Raw genomic sequence first — 22,116 nt, 5'->3', positions numbered from 1 at the left:
TTTAAAAAAAATTAGGCAATGAATTAAGAAATATACATTGAATAAACAAATGTGTAGAAAGCCTATTCAAATTTTGGGGAAGACAAGAACTATGATTGAATTAATCATTGGAATGGACTATCTTTTTTATATCAAATAAAGCAAAAGGCTGGTCTTCTTATTGGTTAGGTTTGAACCCATCTAACATTGTGCTGAGTTGCTCTAAAGCAGTGTTTTTCATATGTGGCAAGTTTAAGATATGTAGAAATCAACTTTAAGAATTCCCTGAAACAGTTGGGGAATTCTTGTAGTAGAAATCCCCAAATCTTAAAGTTACCAAGTTTGAAAAAACCCTGACCCAAAATGAAATAATATTCAGAGCTTAATCGTTGAGTGATATATGAATACCTCTTCAACAAAGTTGATACCCAGTTCAGATGTGTGGGTATGTATGATTTTATTGACCTAAAAGACATCTACAGGGTTGGTTCAAGGCATTTCATTCCTATGGCTAAGAAGCAAACAGTACACAGTATTAGAATTTCATATTTTAAGGGCACTGATGCCTCTCCTATAACCTGACAATACAAGAGCATAACAATGAATGAATAATTATCCCTTTGCTGTCTTTTTGTGATGTCTAAACTTCTGATGCTTGTTATCCTTAAAAAAAGGACTGTCCCTCGAGAACTATAATTCTTAGCAAAGTTAGCAAAGTGCTCATATGTTTCCTCTTCAGGATTACTTACTCTGAATCATACATACATACGTATATGTATGTGTATATAAATTGGAATATTTTATGTTCTAGATTCTGAGAATAACATACATTTATCCATGGCTAGTATTTCACCTGAAGTAAATCAAACAAACCTAAAAAAGTTCCCGAGTCTACAGAATTGTCCATTTTCTATACCATACCTATGGAATTCTGCTGAATCCAAGAATTTCTTTTAATTTCTTTCCTGTTAGTGTCTTATCTATTCTATTCTCATCTCTTCTGAAAGTATCATGACTCTGCCCATGTTTAAAGTACCTGAAGCTTAAGGTACATGAATATATGGCCATTCTTTGTAATACAGTCTCAGGAGATGCACCCAGCATGTTATCAGCTTGTGGCTCTATCAACTCCCTGTGGGAGAGCTTCATTGATTGTTACTAAAAGGGCTAATACAACATGAACATACCTTAAAGATGTTTCACTGAGTGACTAATGAACTTCACAGAATTTTCTGTGTTAAGTAGAACAAAATTGGAAATTAGAATTCTGGGAGTTGAAGTCTACAGATCTTAAAGTTGCCAAATTAGAACAACCTGACTTGTCAGGGAGAGTAGAAAAATAGGAGTTTGGTTTGAGCTCCAGTGTGAATATTTAAGAACCAGTTCTCGTGAATTGGGTCAAATCAGTGGAATAATATATCTGACTGAATGGCCACCTGGCCGTGGACTCCCTCCAAGTGTCTTTTAGGAAAGCCCTCCTTAACAGGCTTGCTTAGCACCTAGTTTATTATCTTTTTAGTGCCAATTAAGCAGAGATATTTTTATTCCCTGGAAATCATTACTCTTTATATGGTATGTATTTTAAAATACTATATTTTAAGAGATACTGGCTCAAAAACTTTAAAAAAAAATCTCTGAACCTGATGAAATGGAATGGTGTGCATCCTATTACTTGAAAATTCATTAATAAAAGACTAATAAGAATGTCACCTTCTGTATTAGTACATTAGCCCTAATTTTCTTTGTACCCAATAAGCCCTGCAACAGCTGGCAGAATGGCTCTAACAGCCGTGATGAGAAGAATATTGCTTGGATGCTACCATAATCAGAGGCACAGGCCTTCAAATAAAAAAACATCAACCCATGGCTTGCATTTGTCACCAACTGATCTCTCCCTTCTTTCATTGCATCTCATTATGGTTGAGATAATTTAAGAGTTCATTTTGTGAACAGAGTATTAGAGATCAATACCTATCCCCCAATACATCAAAAAGTGCCTATAGCATTCTATTACTCTTTGCGCCTCCTTTTATCTGCTTTATAACTGATCCCAAAAAACTCCCCATCTATCTGCACACAAATACATAAACACCACACTCATACATGGCACTAAATCATGAGCTTTCCTTGGTTCTAGCTTAACACACTGCAGGAACCTAGCCTCTGATATGATAAGCCACAATATTTAATTCAATAGTTTAGTTTAATACCATAATAGTAGCCAGTGTTGCTTTATAGAAATTTACGTTGAGTAAGCAAATTGTGTTTGTCTTGATGTAGGTGTCTTACATACAAAAAAATGAACGCTATAAAAATGGCTCTCAAACACATTTTAAACATTAGAAATTGTTGAGAATATTCATAGTTTGGGTTGTAGGTTTGAGCAGAGGTCTGTTCTCTGAGCTTCCTGTTTAGCTCCCAGACTTTTCATTACCAAACTTCAGCAGGGTTTTGGGTGAAGTATCTTATTTGTTTATATAGAGACACTTCACCCAAAAATCCCGCTGAAGATGTTACCTGGTTTGATAATGAAATGCCCGGGAGCTAAACAGTAAAGTTGGAGAATAGACCTCTGCCAAAACATTTTAAACTTCCTTTCAACATTGCTATCTTGTAGAAAGCATGCCTTTTCCTTGGCAGCCCCTACTCCATGGAACATCCTTCTAACACCACCCACCCCCCCATAAAAAAAATTGTCAGGCCTCTACCATCCTCAACATCCATAAAGTGTTGAAGATCTGACTTCCTCACCAGGCGCTCTGATAAGATGAAGTGATTGCACAAAGGAAGCTTAATTTACACCAGATTTTTGTTTTTATGTAGTTGATTTTAACACTTTTAATATGGTTCTTGTGTTATTTTAATTTTTAATTTAGAGCTGCCCAGAATTTGTTGTAAGATGGGTGGCTATATAAATGTTTTAAATTAATAAACTTTGAGTACACAGCAAGATCTTTATGTTAGAATTTTCCTCCAAGTCCCAATCAGTCCTATCTAACAGTTAGTGATAAGGGCTAGCTACTAAGAGTTGCAATCTAATAATTCCAGAAGCGTGTGCATTGTCTCTCCATGTTCACTGGCTAGGATTTTGATAGTCGAAATTCAATAAGATAGAAGTAGAAGTCACAGTATTACAATCTTTATAGCTATAGCTGAAATGGAGTAGGAAACTGGACTTTCAATTTATTGGGGGTTGGCCGGTGAGATGGAAGCAGAGGAGGGGGGAATTAAAAGGCAGGCAGAATGATGGATGGGTTGGGAAAATTGTCTGGTAGTGTTTGTTTCAAACTTTTGGCAAGAGTATACTTTCCCCCAAAGTCTCTTGCATAGAAGAAAAAGTAGAAAAAAAGAAAGAGGGGAAAGACAACTTATCTAATTTTGGGATAGGCTTTACCATCCTCTCCCAAGAGTATACAACTTCAACAGAAAAATAATTTTCCCTCTCTGCTTTAGGGTCAGGCTACAGTAGGGCACAAGAAAGAAAACATGCAAGTTCTAAAGGGCATCAGAAGCATTTCAAATCACGTGGCTGACCTGCAGAAATCCTTGTAAATTTCACAGCTGAAACAGGAAGCCAGTCTTCACCCTTTAAAGGCTTGTTTGTCTAACAACTGCCGAGTTAGAAATGAAGCAACATGCAAACATTACTACTAATTATACTTTTTCCACAGAGACATTTAAGAGACACAATTTTATCTGCAGAAACTCCACCGACAAATGCAACAAAGCTTTTTTCATATGAATTGTATATAGTTTTCTTTTTATACTCACTGCTATAATTGAATATTTACCAGAATATCTAAAAGGAATTTTCTTTTATGAAAAAGATGTGGTTGTATTGCTAATATCTCTGTCTTAAAAGGAAGCCAGAGGTCACCTTTGTTAAATTTGTTTTATATATGTGTGTGTGTGTATAAAATCACTTTTAATATGTTTTGCCATTCCTTTTCCTTTTATGTTAGTATTTCAATATATGATATCAAAACCTAATAGAGGTATTATAAATAAAAATGCAAAAAAATATTCTAACTTGTTTGGGGAAAAATTCAAAAGTAAATTGTACCAACTTTAGGATCTATAGTATGTGGTGTCTTATATCCAAGAATTTAAAAAGATAAACATTTAAACATTTCCTCAATTTTTTTCTTTTTATATGCCACAGGGTGGCACTCATGCTTTGTATATTTTTCTACCACATAAACAAACAAACAAACCTATGGAGGGAAATTAAAATTGGTTTTCTCAAATATTGTATTTTATAAATTTATACACACACGTTTTCAATCAGATCTCCAATCATATTAGGTAGAAAATGCTTGCTTTTTTAGAATGAAAAACTAGTCTCCAGATACTCTATTTAGTACAATGCAATCCACAATACACTTTAATAAATGCATCAGTTTTACGTTCTCGTCATAATTAAAATCCATGAGGGACAACTAAACTCTCATCTAGCATTAGGTTACTGGTTTTTTCTTGGTTTAGCTGGTGCTATGTTCTGAAACAAAATTATTATGAACAGATGTAAAAAAAAAAAATCACTTTTTGAAAACTTTTAAGTACCCATATCCATGTTCTTAGAAAGTAATGTTTCTAGATGAGGCAGTTACAGTTCTCCATACAGAGAACATTTGGAGGAAAGTAAATATTCAAATGACAATATCTGCTGCTTGCAAATCATGTTTCATGGATAACTCCTAATGCTGACACTGTCCAGTTTCTTTAAGATATCGATATTATTATCATAATTATTAATGAAATGAGGAAGGAAGGAAAAAGAAAAGAGAAATATTACTCCCTATTTCCAGAAGGGGAATAGTATATTAAATACTTGGATAAGTGCTAGACGACAGACAGCATACCTAAAACTCTGAATTCTGCTGTCATCTAGCGACAGCCAGTTGTTACATTACTATTAGCCTTTAGCCTTCTGAAGAAATCAGCCGGAAAGCCCCGAGGGCGAGAGGGGGGGAGAGAACGCGATTGCTCTTCTCTGGCCACGCCCTCCCCGTCCCGATTTGCATTGGAAGCTTTCGGACACTCGAAGAAAGTAAGCCGGATCGAACAAACTATAGAAGCGACCTTAAACCGGAAGGACCGTGCACGCGGAGAACATCCGGTTGCCGCTCTAGGCAGCGGAGATGGGGGCGCCGTCTATGGTGTTCGCGCGCTTTGTGATGTTTTATTGTGTCGCGGAGATTCGGCGGCCTGGAAACCCGGAACCGTCAGGAGACGCGGCGGCGGCAGCGGCAGCGATTGCCGAACGTCTGTGGGTCGCCTAGCGGCCGCTTTTCTCATCGAAAGCCATTGAGGCCAGAGGAGAGGCGGAAAGGCCATCGGGGCTGTACGTCAGTAACGGTCTTCGTGCCGCGCGAACCGTTGCACGCGAGCCTACGGGGAAGCGGGGTCAGAAGTGCCGGGGTGGGTCCCCCCCTCCCTTTCCGTCTGGCATTTTGAGATGGAGGAAGAGCTGAAGGGTGGGGGGAGGAAGGTTTCTGCGCCCAGGAAGGGCCGAAGAGTTGGTTTGAGTGCAAAACCGGAGGTTGCTACGTTTCTTCTTCTCCCTCCTCCCCCTCCTCCCTCCGCATCTGCTCCAGAGCTTTCTCCCATCTTCCTTCCCGTTTCGGCTGCGGGGGGAAACGCCATAAGCCAGCCTTCCCTCAACGCCGGGTGTCCTTTTGTGGGGGGGGGGGGAGAAAAGAACAGCCATGCTGGCAAGGGCGATGAGGAGAGAGAGCTCTCTAGCCCAAGAAATCTGGACGCTTAACGGGGTTGGGAATGGCTGCCTTATTCGTCCTCTCTGGGAAACAGCCAGCAGGAGGAGGAGGAAACAGCGTCCTCCGCAGGCACTTCTCCGTTCCCTGGCAACCTCAGTGACTCACGTTCATAAAAAGTAAATAAGCTGAAGAAGGAAGGCCCTCCTCTTTCTCAGGGCTCCGCTCTGTGACCTCTCCTGGAGGCAGAAAGTGAAATGGATCCGCGCAGAGATCCACTTCGGTTCTTCATAGTGTTGCCTGTACAGAAGCCCAGATTTATATCTTGTTACTTGTAGGGTGGGGGGAGGTGTTCCATAATGCTATGCATCCTATTTCTACCGGAAGCTTTTTAAAAATAACGCCCTTAAATAGAGCCTGGGTATAGCTATCCTCGTTGCAGTAACTTCTCTAGACGGCTGTCTGTTGTAATGTGACATGCAGGAGTTCTTCTAAAGAAACTCCAGTTTATAGAAAGTGCAGCTGTTAGGTAACCAGGCTTGATAGAAACCATCTTATCGTTTAAGCGGCTACATTTATTCTATACCAACAAAATGTTCAATAGTTAGTATTTCTTGCTTTCATAATTTTCCTCCCTTTTGAGTCCTTTTGCCATTTGAAAATACATGAATGGTAATCTGAGACAGCCTTTTTGGCTGAGAAACCAGATATTTGTTGCATTTTGAATTTTTTTCCTGTTTGCTGCACCATTTCAGAAGTTTGAATAGTGAATTTAAATTCCTGTTTTGTACTTTAGCCATGTTTAGTAGGTCACTGTAGCTATCTCCCTGCCCAGTTTTATTGTTTACTTGTTTTCAACTCCTTTGTTTCTGAGAAAGTATATTGAAAAGTAGATTATTAATTGCATTATAAATAATACTCAAATAATCTCTCAGAAAAGTATAATTGAAATTAAGTGCTGAAGAGCATCCCCCCCCCCATCTCAGAAAACCCACTAACAATTGAATCTGGAGTCCATAGAACAGGATGGCAAAAATAGAATGAATTAAAATGAGTTTCAGGTTGAAAAATGTTGTCATAGTCTAGAAGACACAGACCTATTTACTCCCTTTCACAAATCTAGGATTCCCTTTTTAGGAGCTCTATTTTCTTCATTATTGGGATCTCTCTTAGAATGCAAGAAACCTTTTCTCCAATCAATGTCAGTCACCTTCCCTTATATACTTTCTATTGTAAAAGAGCAAAGCTTGAGATATTCTGGAATTGAGATTTGTGCATTCAAGTTTATATCTTTCATTTAAATAACTTCTCCCTCAAATAACATTGTAAACTTAAAATAAATGCCTCTCATTAGGTGACTTGCATTTTATTCACCTTGTCTTGAACTCTTGTTATCATCTCTGTACAGCAATTAAACTGTAATGCTATATTAAAATTTAGAGCTAGATGGGGTGAATAAACAACCACATTTTGCTAGCCTTGAGCTATTGTACTATGTGGAGGAGAGTTTGCACAATTGCTTCTCTCCTGTACTCCTTGAGTATTGGCCCTTGCAGCGATGACTATAGGACAAAACAAGTGAATTCTATTTTGCCACTATCAACCCATTTGAAACACTCCAATGGAGTGAAACAGAGTCAGTTCTTAAGCTGAAATGCATGCCACACATCAAAAGAAGGAATTGGTTCCTTTATAATATAGAAGTAATACACAAGCCTTGAAAATTATTAAAGAGTAACTCTGATGAATATTCTTAATTGGAAGATGGGGGTAATATTGTAGATGAACTTTGAGTGTATTCCAGAGCATTTAGCCCTTTGAATATTACTGGATATTATTACGTGCTTTTTCCATCCACAGTTCTGAAAGTTATAATAGCATCCTAGAGAAAAAAATCTAGAAGTATTTTTATGAATCAGTGAATGTATAATTAAGAAGAAAATTGTGTATATGTTCACACATCTGAGCTCAGGAATAAATCACTGTATTTGGTGGGAAATGAAATATTTTTAGTGGACAGCTGCTAGCTAACTTGTAGAAAGCACTTTCAGGAAATGGTATCCAGAACTTGTGTAAGTTTCCTGTATTATCCTTTCTTCCAATAAAAGATTTATATATTTTTTTTCTCAGTTCCCCAGCTGCTATCTTGAACTACCAGATGTCTGTTTCTTAGTTTTGAATTTTGAAATATTTTTTTTGAGCCAAAAGACAGGTGTGAAGTGTGAGAACCATCAGTTGTTACTGAATTACCTGTTCTTAATATTGGCTAAGGGTGATACGTATTGGATTTCAAAAATTCATATAACCATTTTTCACTTCATTCTTGTTTGTAATTTAAGGTCAGCTAGTTAAGGAATAGTTAAAGATTTCCCTAATTCAGATACTTCAGACTTCATTTAGACAGATCTTAATGGCTGAAAAATAATTATCAGAAATTCAATTGAAGTAGGATAACTTTAAAGAATGCAGATTACAATGTTAATTTGTGTTCATTTTGGAATGCTTTTAGATTTTTTGATGATAATTACAGATAACTTCTTGATCAGTAAATCTCACCCATTTCTGGAAGAAGAAGATAATGCAATTCCAATTTCCATTCTTTACATGTGTATTGTTGCTATGCTGTAAATTTGGGCATGATGCTGTCCAGTATGAACAAGCTACAATTAAGTCCAAATGCAGTGGTATAATTTATGCTGTATAAAATAACAAAAATATACATTTTACACTTTCATATAATATATTTCATAATCTAAAAGATCATATTGCATAGAAAAACTGATCTTCAGAATATTTCTCTCTGCCATCATGTTCACAGGAGGCAGAAAACATTAACAATTCAGTTAGGTTTCTGTCTCTCAGATTCTTATGATATGAAAACAGTATAAATTCAGGATTGTAATTATGCTGGGAAAGTTTTTTAAGACTGGTCATGATACACCCTGAAAAAAATTGTATGAATATAAGTGTATGAAAGTGAATCTGAAGCAAACAAAACTTTTCCCCCAGAATGTTGAAAATAGATTTACGGCTAACTAATACAGAAAATGATTTATTCTGAACATTTATGTTTAGCAATGTCTGACTAAGTATAAATTGGTTTAAATTAGTTTAATACATTGTTTTCAAAAATGTATTAAAGTAATTAATGAAAGGAAAAGTACTAGTGAAGCAATAATAATTTCAAACAATTATAATAACAAAAAGATTGAAAAAGAAAAAGCTCTGGAAAATTCAATCAATCAATAATAAATAAATAAAACAATTCCAGGGCTAACCTTGTTGTTTGAAAGTATTCTGCATACTATATTCTGCAGATGATGGTATGCTTAACGGTTTTGGTTGGCTAAAAAATCAATCACATTAATATCTTTACATTAAATGGATATTGGTGTCCTTAGATCAAACTGTTGTAAAAAAAATTCTAATCAAATCATGTAACTTAAACGTTCACACACATACACACACACGCACCATTTGTCTATTGGGAAGATGCTGTTTTTCAAATTAGGACTTCATTTTGGGAGTTAAAACATACTGTTATACGTTTTGATATCTGTTTAATGTATCTTACCCTCAGGATGTGATCTTTCATGGTATGGTGCTGGCAATCTGTGTTTTAAATCACCCCAATGGATGCAGAGAGTGATGTTGCATTGGATATTTTAATTACAAATGTGGTCTGTGTCTTCCGAACAAGATGTCATTTAAATTTGCGAAAGATTGCTTTGGAGGGAGCAAATGTGATATACAAGCGTGACGTTGGGGTAAGTAACATTTTAATTTTAGAATATTGGAAACTCTAAACAGTTCTATATAACAAAACATTTTAGATAATTTATTTGGTAATATGGATGAATGTTTTTTACAGTGTGCCAGTAGTAAAGACATGAATTGTAAAAGGGTTTCCTAAAGACATGCTAAGTGTCCAAAATTCAATGGTCAGGCACTCGGGTGAGCTTATTCAGCGTTATTCCCAAATTATGGAAGGTACTCCATTGGGAGCTCCTACACTTTTAAAGGAATTGTATTTTTCCTCTACAGCCAGGCTTTTTTAGATTGAGTTAGTTTATCGTGATATGGGTTCTCAGATTTTAATTGTTGCATTGCATGCATAGTAAGCGTACAAAAATGATTATGTAACATTTCAAGCTCAAAAGCCAGTCTTACCAAAAGTGTTCCAACAGCCATAATCAGAAGAGTATTAGAATACTTTTATAAGCTGGGATGGTGGTTTTTAATTCAATCAGCAGTATATTAAACTTGAGCAAACTTGTTTCAGATTTGAGCTGTTTTGTACACTTTTGTGTATATAGTAAAAACAGCACCATTAGTGGGAGCTTTCTGAAAAGCTAATAGATGCATTTATTCAAACCTTGAAATGGTCTTGCTGCTTTTCTAGTTGAAACAGATGTTGATTTTAATATTATGAAATGTGTTTTTTAACTTTTTAATTGTGTTGCTGTTTTAAAGTGAGCAGCTGAAAAACGAATTGTCAGCATGGGGAAAAGAACAGGGATTTGAACCATGATTTGTTTATATTGGCCTCAGAATTGAATTTCTGAAATATAGTCATTTCTGCAGTTTAAAAAATTCAGGTTGATGAATATTAGACATTTATATATCTGATACTTTGTTCACATGAGTTGCTTATATAATTAGAATTCTGTCCACAAGTAACCCATAATGTGTAACTTGTTTGCAAATAAATATTGTTTTGTTGGTAAAACATCATGCCTGAACAACTATAGTAATAAGAATTAATTGCAGGAGATTCCAGGGCTGAAACAATTTTAATTAAAATACTTAGAGAAAGGAAGAAAATGTTTTATTATGTTCATGTTCAGACTTTTCTTGGTTTTTACTGTGGTATAGTACTGCCTATCCAAAGTTGAAAATAAAGATAACACTTTATCATAGACTTCCTTAGCCTAGTATCCTTTTGATGCATTAGATTTCAGCAGTTATCTTCTTGTCAGCTGTAATGTAAAATAAATACTTAAAATCTTGCTTTTTTATTGGAGTTAATTGCTTCAAAAACAACAAAATTATGTGCTAGGTAGAAACATTTTAGTTTCTCCCCCAGTATAGAGTACCGTATTTTTCAGACTATAAGATGCACCGGTATATAAGACACACCAAGATTTCGAAGAGGTAAGTAAGAAAAAAAGGTTTTTGTCCTCCCTGGCCCTCGGGAGCACTCTGCAGGCTTCAGCAGGACTGTGGGAAGGCAGAAATGCCCTGTTTTTTTGAGAAAAATGGGTGGAAAAATGGGCTGTTTTTCGCAAAAATTGAGGCGTTTCTGCAAACAGCTTCAGGAGCCCAAAATGGCTGTATGTGGTGTATAAGACGCACCAACATTTTCACACTTTTTTTGGGGGGGGGGGGAGGTGTGTCTTATACTCCAAAAAATACGGTACTTCAGAAGTGAAGAAACCTCTAATTGAATATTTCTAAATGATAGCGTTTAGATCTTTTTTTAGGTTTTTCAACTTATTTTTCCCTGATTGATTTCAGAAAGTATTAATGAAGCTTAGGAAACCCAGGATTACAGCAACAATTTGGTCCTCAGGGAAAGTAATTTGCACAGGAGCTACAAGGTATACTTAATTTATATTTTATTGCTTTTTAATGAAATCATTTATGAATTAGTAATGCTTAATTGCATAATCCCTTAACTGGTTGTTTGTTTGTTTTGAACTTTAGTGAAGAAGAAGCAAAATTTGGTGCCAGACGACTAGCCCGTAGTCTGCAGAAACTAGGTTTTCAGGTAATTTTCTAGTGAAATAAATATATTTTGATTTATTAGTCAATTGTAATACCTCTCTTCTTGTTCTCATTCAGAGATTTTTGTTATTGGTTCAGTTTCTAGAAAGTTAGCTGACTATACTCAATGACTGAACAGATTTCATTAATCTGCTCACTAGCAATTAAAACCCTTTTCCTCTCTGATGAATCCTTTGTGTTGCAGGCAAAACACCACAAAACAAAATGGGTCAAAAAACATTTTTTTCCTTCTTTTCATCAATTTCTTTGAAAAGAAAAGTTTCTCTCATTAGCTGAGTCATTGCAAAAATGCTTAGATCCTTTACTATAAAAAGAAACCAGGTTCTTTTGTAAGGAACAATGCAAAAAGAATTGAAGGAACATCACGGCTCTACACGCATTCCCTGCAAAAACTCAGTGCTAACAGCAAGTCTTCTCCCACCTCTATGTTCCCTGTCTGTGTTCATTTTGTCTCTATTGGTTTGTATGTTATTACTTGACTAAATGTCTATAGAGCCTGCATCCTGAGCACACTCTTGTACTGCAGTGAGTCTTGGACCCTTTATGCATGGCAGGAGAGAAAGTTGAACACCTTTCATGTGTGCTGTCTCCGACATATTCTTGGCATCACCTGGCATGACAAAGTTCCAAATAGCGCAGTCCTGGAATGTGCTGGAATCTCTAGCATGTATACACTATTGAAACAGCAATGTCTACGCTGGCTTGGGCATGTCATGAGAATGGCTGATGGTCGGATTCCGAAATATCTCCTGTATGGAGAATTAGTGCAGGGAAAGCGCCCCAGAGAGAGACCACAGCTGCAATATAAGGATATCTCCAAGAGGGATCTAAAGGCTGTGGGAATGGACATTAACAGTTGGGAAACCTTGACCTCTGATCGTTCAGCTTGGAGGCTAAAGGTGCAGCATGGCCTGCCCTCAGTGTGGAAGGGATTGCCACTCCCGAATTGGACTTTTTAGCCACACCAGATGCTGCCACTCCTCTTTCCAGAGCACAATACCAAAGTCTTTTGAGATTGAAGGATGCCAATGGATATGTCAATAATAAAATGTTTTCTCAGCTACCAATTCTGACTTTACCAATTATAAATCCAAATATATATAAGTAGTTTATTAAAAGGAAAGAGGGGGTGTATACTTTATTTGCAGTAAAATAACAATATGTTCAATTTGACATTATATATAATTCAAAGGTGAAGGCCTGGCTAGTAAATAGAATTTAATCATAGTATTCAGACATCAGTTGCACTGTATGTGTAGATGCAGGAGTATGTGTGTGTGTATATATGTTTTAAGAAGCAAAATGCATTATTTCACAAAGTGCAGTAGGGTGGCACTTCTGACAATATAACTTGTCTTAAAAATAATCTAAATCAGTGTTTCTCAATCTCATCAACTTTTAAGATGTGTGGACTTCAACTCCCAGGCTAGTTGAGAGTAGAATCCCACACAGTTTAAGGTTACTGAGATTGAGAAACATTGATATAAATGATACTCTTTGCAGATGTAGTATCTCATACATGTGATGTTGCCCCACCCTATCCCAATAATTGGTTAGTGGTGGTTTATATATTGTCATGTTCTTATATATAGGAATAAACAAATAGGCGTTATATTTTGTGTTAATTATTAGAAGAACTAATACATGTGGATTTTAGGGATTTGTTTAATGTCACTTTACTCCATATGGCTGCTGCCAAAAATCGCTTCCAAGTGATGCAGCTACCTTTTAAAAAGATTGGTTTCTTAATTCTTTTAGCCAAGGTAAATTAAATCCTGTTAAAAGCAAAATGGGAAAATAGAATCACTCTTTTTTAAAAGATAGCTGCAAGTTCAGTACTATCTAATGAATATTTGTTTACTGTGAAACAGGAATATGATTATCACAGAATATTTCTCAGTTTTCAGGAACATTAGTAATTCTTGATTGCCATTGCAGCAACTTAATCGAATTATACGAAGTTGATTACTGAAATAATTTTCTGTTGACTAAAATATGTTAAATTCTTTTCTCAAAAAGGTCTTATGCTAAAAAATACATTCTAGCCATAGTTACAGGAAACAACTGGTGGTTTCTTTAAAATGAGACAAAAATGTATATAGCCCCTTTATTTAAGTTTTAAAAGTGTTCTAACACGTGTATCTCCACATGTTCTTTCTCCTTCAAAAAGGTGATTTTTACAGATTTTAAAGTTGTCAATGTTTTAGCAGTATGCAACATGCCGTTTGAAGTCAGATTGCCAGAATTTACAAAAAACAACCGACCCCATGCCAGGTATAGTCCAATTTAACAGTATTATTATATAATACAAATTGAAATTGTTTTAATTTGAATAGAATAAATTAAAATTATTTTATATTTTTATATTGGGATTTATTTTTGAAATATGTTTCATTTATTTATTTCCTAGTTATGAACCAGAGCTTCATCCTGCTGTGTGCTACAGAATAAAAACACTTAGAGCTACTTTACAGATTTTTTCCACAGGAAGTATCACAGTTACAGGTACTCATTCATTTTTGTGAATAAATACCTTCCTTAGCAATGGGACCTCAGGTAATTAAAGATAGATGTATAAACATGAAAACAATAACAAAAAATTACCTTTATTAAGACAAAACAATGTGTTACAAAAGAGTTTTTCAAAAATCTGAATTTAATAGAATTCTTTGCTTGGCAAAATGTTAAACATAGCTGTGTTGGAATGGAGATGTGGGAATGACAGCTAAAAACAGGCCCAACATTTTTATGAATGCTACCTGTAATTCCCAGGCAGTAGTTTGTAGATTGGATTAATCCCCATTACTTATTTCTTACCTTCTCTGACAATAAAGCTAAAATTAAGATATCTTGCATTGAGTAAAACATAGTTTATACTTAGGTAGAGATAATGATGATATACTAGATTCCTCAATACCTCATATAGCATTAATAGATGCAGAAATAGCTGTTCTAATCTGCAAGACTATATGAAAATCCATAGAAGGCAATATTTCTTTTGGGATTGGCCCCAGTACTAAATAAGAGTGCCATATTTTTCTTTTTAAACAAATTATCTTTGTGTAGATCCTGTATGATCATTTTTGTAGATCACATAACACCTTGTTTTTTCCATTAAAATGGTGCCATAAATCTTGTGTGACAAGTGACATTTGAATGAAATTAGTCAAATTAAATTTTAGGTTGAAAGTCTAATAAATTGAAATTTGAAAATCTAACAGATAAAAACAGGAACATAATTGAGTGGGATCAGTTAATGTGTTACGATTAGATGTTCCAGGTATTAAATTCAGTAGTCCAACCATAAGTCAATATAACTGACAGGAACTGGTTTCTTATATCATAAGAAGTAGTTTAGTTACACGTCCAATTTAATTATGAGCACATGGAAAAATATTGTTTTTTAATCAGGAATATAGCATACGATGGAAGAAGGCTTACATCTCCCTTTCTGCTTGTGACTTATACACTTTAAGAATAAATATCCCATTGTACCAATGGGAACATTCTTTTTTTTATACTTTAGCAACTCTGGGGAAGTAACAATTTTGTTCAGTCTTGCTGAAGAGAGAAGAAATAAGACTTTGATTCCTACATGTTGGGATCCCAATGAAGATTTTCTGGACTTATAATTGAAGAAAAACAAGATAAATAGTTATATTAAGGTCTAATTTGAGTTGGAATGTTGGGTGGCCGTTGATAACAGGTAATTTATAACAGTATAAAGTGCAAGTAGCAAATATGGTGAAATCAGTTGCTGAATTTGCACTTTTTTCTTTTGAGTTTATGGTACAGCTAGTCTTCAATGTGAGAAGAGAGGAGATCCATCTAGGTGGTATATGGATGTGTGTGATGTATAATTTAATTAATGTTTTCAGGCTAGTTTTATTTTCTGCTTCAGTAATGTTGGAATTGTTCACTTTTAGAATATTGGAGAAAACACCAGTTGTAAGTATTAAGTTCCACTAATAAAGTTCTGATCCTTTTTTTTTCTCATTTATTCTTAGGGCCAAATGTAAAAGCTGTTGCCACTGCAGTGGAACAGATCTACCCGTATGTGTTTGAGAGCAGGAAAGAAATTTTATAATTTGCCACTTCACGGTTAGGTGAACTAACCAAGCACCTTTTATAAGACTGCTGCATATTGGACTTAAAGCAAAAAAAAAGGGTAAAGAAAAAAGGATTAACTGGACCAAGACAGCTGAGAAGGTACAAACTCTTGGCCACAGTGATAAACTCCAGTCCTTTTGGGATTTTATTTTGAACAGTGCTGTATTGTAAAAACAAAAGTTTACAAAAAGATGAAATTGCTGCTTTTTACAAGACATTCTATTTATTTCTGCAGTGATTTCTGTGTTCATAAGCAGAATTGTCATGATATGCACTAACCTTGGAAATACTTCTTTAGGTTGAGCTTGTGTTTTTATTTGTTAATAGTCTTTTACATTTTTGTATGCTGACTGTTGGGCACCAAAGAAGCTGTAGACATTACCTTTTTCACCTGACAAACATGCACAAATAAAAGTCTGCAAAACCTTCCTTCATACCTGTTCTGTTACATTCCTTTTCCCTTTTCAATTAACAATTGTATATTGGCAAAGTAACTAGAGCATTATTAGTGTAATCTTTTGTTCATTTTTTTTCTTCCAGTTTTAGTGTGCGTATGTAAAGTGGTCAATAGCAGACTAGGTTCAAGTGAATGACAGATACTTATGTATACAAAGGACAGACTCTGTTTTTTCTGCAATGTATTTGTAAGTAAATGCAGAGGTTGGCTGATCTTTTTCTGCTTTGCTCAGTAAGAGCACATTCTGGATCATAACAGATTTTAATGAACATTGTATTCAGTAAAGATAGAAGTACCATGATAGCACTTGATGTTAGTAAAATCAGCTTACTGTGTCCATAATTCAGATACAGTTTTGGTTGGTTTTTTAAAAACTGCTGTGAATTCCTTCCATTGACTAGTGTTATTTTTCAGGAAAAAAGTTTAATTGATGTAGACCTTTAGCTACTTCTAAAAAATTGTCCACATTTGCCAAATACTGCTATAGTACTTCATTTTTGTTTTTGTTTTTTATTCTAACATGTAAGAAAGCTTGGTTTTGACATGTAATCTTGGGACTTCAAAAGCCACTATTGAGTCTCTCAGTACATGTGCATTGGTACAGATGAGTGGTATTACTAAATTTTAATTGGAATGGAGATGCTACTCTCATCATATACAATAAATATGTAAAAATGCAGATGTCTCTTTTTCATATCTAAGCCTCAAAAATGAATAAATGTTGATATGAATATTGCAAATACCATGTATTCAGTTCTCAGCTTCCACTTCAAACTGAAATAAATTCAGCAGAGTTCTGCAGATAAACATCCCATTGGCATATTTTTTCAAACTATTTTTAAAATACTGTTCAAATGTCATGAGAGAACTTTGGAGGTCTGCTGGAAAAATGATATATAAATTGTGCTTTGCGAGAGGATACAAATGGACTAGATATAAATAGACATTGTGTTATTCCAACCAGAAAGTATGCTAAATATATCTTCCTAAAGCATTTTCATCAAAGAAGCAGGCTCACCTTTTGAGAGGCATCTACTCACATAGATTACAACATTGAAGCAATGATTATGCTAATAATAATTACAGTGGCTCTAGGAAGAGCACCTCCATAACTACAAGCTAATGTTGATTATCATCTTTTTGTTATGCGTGTGCCATCAAATCATTTGTGACTCATGGTGACTGCCTGGACAAGTTTCCTTGGCAAGATTTTGGAAATGGTTTGCCATTGCTTGCTTCCTAGGGGCGAAAGGGTAGGACTCACCCCAAATTAGCCAGCTGCTTTTGTGTCTAAAGCAGAAGTAGAAGTCATGGTCTCCTAACCGCTCACCAAGCTCTCATCCCAAATCATCTAGTGTTCAGAATTTGTTAATTGCTTCTTTGGAAACTTATGTAAGATAATTGCATAGTGTGTAGGGAAAAGTATGGAGATAAATAAGAATGATAGGGAGAATGATTGCACCCTCTACATTAACTTTTAATTAGTCATCATTTACATTTCAAAAAGGTATCGCTTATAAAAGTGACATTTCCTAGACTGATGAGTTGGAGTGCAATTGTGCCAAATTTCAAGTTGATCTGATAGAAGTTGCAATGAGTCCAGAAAGTTAAAATGCACTAAATATTAACAAATTTATCCTTTGTATTCAGACATACTGTATATAAGGTGTAAACTATTGGTGCACTTTATTAATCAATGAACTCATTTCTATGTGGTGGTCAAACTTTTCTGAGGTTTTTCTGCCCCATTAAAGGAGAGCAGCAACTGTTGAAATAGGTGTATTGTATAAACTAGATGTTATCAGCTTGATTTGAGGGAAAAGAGATTAGTTTGCCTAGAGCACGGATGTCAAACTTGCCACGTTACATTGCCATTACGTGATGTTTTGCAATGTTTTTTCCCTTCACGGAGCTGGGGTAGGCGTGGCCTGCACATGATGCATCCAGCCTGCAGGGGCTGCCAGTTTGACATCCCTGGAAGTATGCAATCTGGAGAATTCTGGAAGTTGAAGTTCACACATTTTAAAATTGTCAAGATTGAGAACTGGCCTAGAGGAAACAGGAATAAAGTGCAGGAAAGAGATGTACCCAAATATTTTCATACTAATCTAGCAACACCACTTAATCTACTATCTCAAAATGTTAGCTTTCTAAATTTTTACTCTACCTTTAATGTTTGTATTCCAATTAAGAAACATTGTTTTACATGCATATAGTAAATTGCATAAAATGATTAGTATTCTGTTTCATATGAAAAGTGACTCATATAATAGTGAGACAGTGGGACTCTGCTGTTCAAAATTGTCAATGATGTATTTTGCTAAGTTGTTACATGTGAGCAACATAATTATATGGAAAGAAACTCAGAAAAGTAGAGAAAACATTCCCATACAAATAAAGTCCAGATCAATATAGCTGGTATTTAGCAATCAGGAGTTTGAAGAGAACACTTAAAGGCTTTTAAAATGAGGTGGAAATTGTTTTGGGCCAATAATTACAGAAGACCAGGAAAGTTTCTCTGTTGATTGGACTTCCACATTATACTGAGCAATGATTTGTTTTAATCTTTTTTTAAAAATCAGCCTGGTTTACACAACTCTAAGCCATAAACTATGGCTTACAGACCACAGTTGTTCAATACCAAGCAAAAATTAAGATAGACTACATTATAATTTTATAGTGAAATATGTGATTGCAGTGATTTGAAAAGGCTTATTAGTTTAGTAGGGGACAAAGATGATGAGCAGCAGTAATAGTCTACGAGGTGCTTTATGTTACAAGTAGCTGATTCATAGTTCCTACATACTAATGTTAAAATATCAGTCTTTTCCAGTCCAAAATTAAAAGAAACCAGGTGTTTTAAGCCTAGTATAGCCATAATTTCATTTCTCAATCTGAAATCTAATAGGAAAAAAAAAGATTCAGCCTTCATGGACTCAACACAAAAGTGGGAAACTCACCAGCCTTGTAGGTACTTTTAGGTAGTCTAATGTAAGTCTTGAAACCCCGTCCTCCCATCATATTGCCACTTGCCATATCTAGAAATGCTTCCACCTTAACCCTAACCCATTGAACAGTAAGGATTGCCATTTATAAACAATTAAGGGTAACCTAAACCAAGATATGGAAAAATGGAGAGGGAACATGAAATATATTTACAATGGGAAACTATTGAGATTTAAAGGCCCGTAAGGATGCCTAATTATATAAATACAATGATGAAAATAGCTGGGAATTGTAAACAGGTCTATATCTCGGCCAAAATGAGGCTGGGGGGGAGGGGCTTGGATTTAAAAGCACAATGACTATGTATACTTTTTTCTCTCTTAAAAAAAAGAAGATATGTTAAAATTAAATATGTATATTGAAAAGGAATTATAAACATCAACATAAAATGGAGCTCGCTCAGAAGCTGAAATACACCAAGTAAATGAGATGAAGGAGAGAGGTAAGGGAAGAAGAGAGGGATAGGAGAGAGGGAAGAGGGGAGAGAAGGAGTGGAAAGAGGAGAGGGAGAGAGGAAGGGGAAGTAGAGAAAGGAAGGATGACAGAGGGAAGAAAGGAGATAGGGAAGAGGGGAGAGGGAGAAGAAAGTGATGGATAAGGTACAAATATAGTGTATGGAGAGCAGAAGAGCCAATAATTGTTTTTGGGAGTTGATGGCAAGACGAAATGATGTAAACATTTAATAATACAATAAGATGTTGGCTATGTAATAGTATACATGTGGTTATGTTATGAAAATGAAAAAAAATAAAAACTTTATTTATTAAAAAAAGTGGGAAACACCAGCCCTGCAGGTACTTTTATGTAGTCTAATGTAAATCTTGAAATACCATCTTCCCATCATTTAGAAATGTTTCCACCCAGAGAATTGCTGGACCATTCAGGAAGAGGATCATTTCCAAAGGAGGAGGAGATACTGTAAATAATAGAGGCTTTCAGATTTTCCTCCTTGGTGGCTGCAATGCAGCTGGCAAAAACATGATGTTTCTTTCACATGTGAGGATACATATCACTTGATAAAGCCTCCGATTGCTTTATGTCACATCTGGGCTTCGAGCCTGCTAAGATTACCCACCCCACATTCAAGCATCCATTAAAACAAGACACTATTCCTTTTCTTTAAATTTTTTAATCTTCAAATTGTGAGACGGATAATTGTGAGATGTTTTGGTAATTATTTAAGGCAGATGTAACCTCTAGTCCAGTGATGGTGAACCATTGTGCGGAAATGTCACGCAGGCGCGTGTTGGGGTCACACTCCGGAAAAGCCAAGCTTCTGGGTTCTAGCGTGCATGTGTGCCCGATTATCAGCTGGCCGGCACACATACGCAGGCAGGTTCTCGGCATTGCTGGGCATGCAAAGGGACCGTGCTCTGAAAAAGCTGAACTTCCGGGTTCCGGCAGGCACGTGCACCTGACAATCAGCTGTCCAGCGCGCGTGCACGGGCTGATTTTCTGCACTGCTATGTACACGACGGACAGCTGATCGTCATGCACACATGCGCAGCAGAAACCCAGAAGACAAAGGCAAGGCCGCATGGACCGGGCGTGCCACTTTGGGCATTCGTGCCGTAGGTTCTCCAGCACAGCTCTAGTTTGTACAATCTAAAACAGAAAAGTTGTTTTCAAGCATAACAGCAAACCTTACTTCAACAGTACCAGGATATGTGTTGAAAAGTCTCACATTCTTATCAGTTCTGTCATTCTGTGGTGTGAACATAAATAGGAAACTGGAAGTGCTTATTTCTAGCCTTAAACTAGCCCAGCATATTACTAAGTCACAACACTGAAGAGCTGCATTGACTCAGATCAATGGCATTGCAAGGCCAGTATTCCTGTGCAATGGCCAACAAACGCCTGTAGAAAGGCCACCCACAGCAGCAAGAGCAAAGCTTCCCACCATTCAGCTCTATTGGATGGCCTTGATTTCTAATACTACAGTTCAGGCAAACATGTTCCCAACATCCATCATGATTTCTATCCTTACTTGTCTTTATATTAAGACACAGTAAAAAGTTTCCACTTTCTCTAAGGGGAATCACTCAGGAGCCTTTCTCATTTTGGTTGCCCTGTGCTGTAATTTGTTTTTTAGTTCTACAACAGACAAATCACAACAAAACATGATTTAAACCATCTGGCTTTGAATACTGGTATGCTTTAAAATATATATAACTCTTTGCTTTAAAAAAGAAGTCATAACTTAAGGTCAGTACCACTTGAAAAAAAAAGAAAAATGTTTAATTTGCACCACAGATCATATTTTTCCCCATCTCCAGGGAGAAAGGGAAGTTTTCAGATAAACCCGTGCAAGTAACTCTAAACCACAATTGAATACTATATTCAAATTTAACCACAGCTTCCTATATCCAGATCTTACCATTTGCCCAGATTTAATGACCTTAGGGTAGATTTTCTTAGGCAGCCATTATAGATTGCCAAGCAGGTAGTCCTCAGGTTATGATAACTCAATGGGACTGGAATTTCTGTCACTAGTAATGTCAAAGTGTGAAGTCATGTGGCTGCATTGCTAGGTAACGGCAACCCCTGCAGTCCCAACTTCTGTCTTAACCCCAGAATGACACAGGTTATTAAACAAGGATCTCACATGATTACAACAGAAGAGGCAAGCAGGTGAGAGCTACAGATGGAAATGTACCATGGGCAGACAGTACTGAGCATTGGCAGGTGGGTGTCCCAGGCAGGCACAGGAGGGTAGGAAGGTGCCACGGGCAGGTGCTGCAGAGTATGGCTGTGGGAGCAATTTGTGGTTTTCCCTGCCAGTTTCCCCACTGATTTTCCTTGTAATTAGCAGACAGAAAAAGTTACAAATGGCAATCATGTGACTGCAAGATGCTGCAACTAATTTAACTGCAAGCTGGTTGCCAAGGACCCAAATCATGATTACGTGACTACAAAAATGCTGCAACAGCCACAACTTCATCCCAGTCACCAGTTCGGGTGAAATTCAGCAGGTTCTGGAGAACCGATAGCGGAAATTTTGAGTACCAGCAAATACCATCTCTAGCTGGCCCCAGAGTGGGGTTGGAATGGAGATTTTGCAGT

The 22,116-nt window shown here is 36.2% G+C and overlaps 1 protein-coding gene across 3 annotated transcripts; it reads left to right on the top strand.

Annotated features, from left to right (window-relative positions):
- The first annotated feature begins 5,118 nt into the window (after positions 1 to 5,118).
- Positions 5,119 to 16,726, top strand: TBPL1 (TATA-box binding protein like 1). Of its 3 annotated transcripts, none has more exons than XM_014055935.2 (7): positions 5,119 to 5,400; positions 9,274 to 9,460; positions 11,211 to 11,293; positions 11,400 to 11,463; positions 13,651 to 13,754; positions 13,891 to 13,985; positions 15,488 to 16,726. In XM_014055935.2, the coding sequence occupies exons 2-7, from the start codon at positions 9,326 to 9,328 to the stop codon at positions 15,565 to 15,567; spliced, it is 561 nt and encodes a 186-aa protein (XP_013911410.1). In that variant the 5' UTR covers positions 5,119 to 5,400; positions 9,274 to 9,325; the 3' UTR covers positions 15,568 to 16,726. The 3 variants fall into 3 exon arrangements, with proteins under 3 accessions (XP_013911410.1, XP_013911409.1, XP_087574563.1); XM_014055934.2 differs by having other exon boundaries at positions 5,120 to 5,323; XM_087718437.1 differs by lacking the exon at positions 5,119 to 5,400 and adding an exon at positions 5,695 to 5,872.
- Positions 16,727 to 22,116: the final 5,390 nt, after the last annotated feature.

The sequence above is a fragment of the Thamnophis sirtalis genome, unplaced genomic scaffold (genome assembly GCF_051295495.1).
Source record: "Thamnophis sirtalis isolate CommonGarterSnake01/CBP01778 unplaced genomic scaffold, rThaSir2_p1.2 scaffold_6, whole genome shotgun sequence".
Lineage (NCBI taxonomy): Eukaryota > Metazoa > Chordata > Lepidosauria > Squamata > Natricidae > Thamnophis > Thamnophis sirtalis.
Note: the sequence above shows the minus strand (reverse complement) of the source record. Positions and strands in the feature narration are given on the sequence as shown.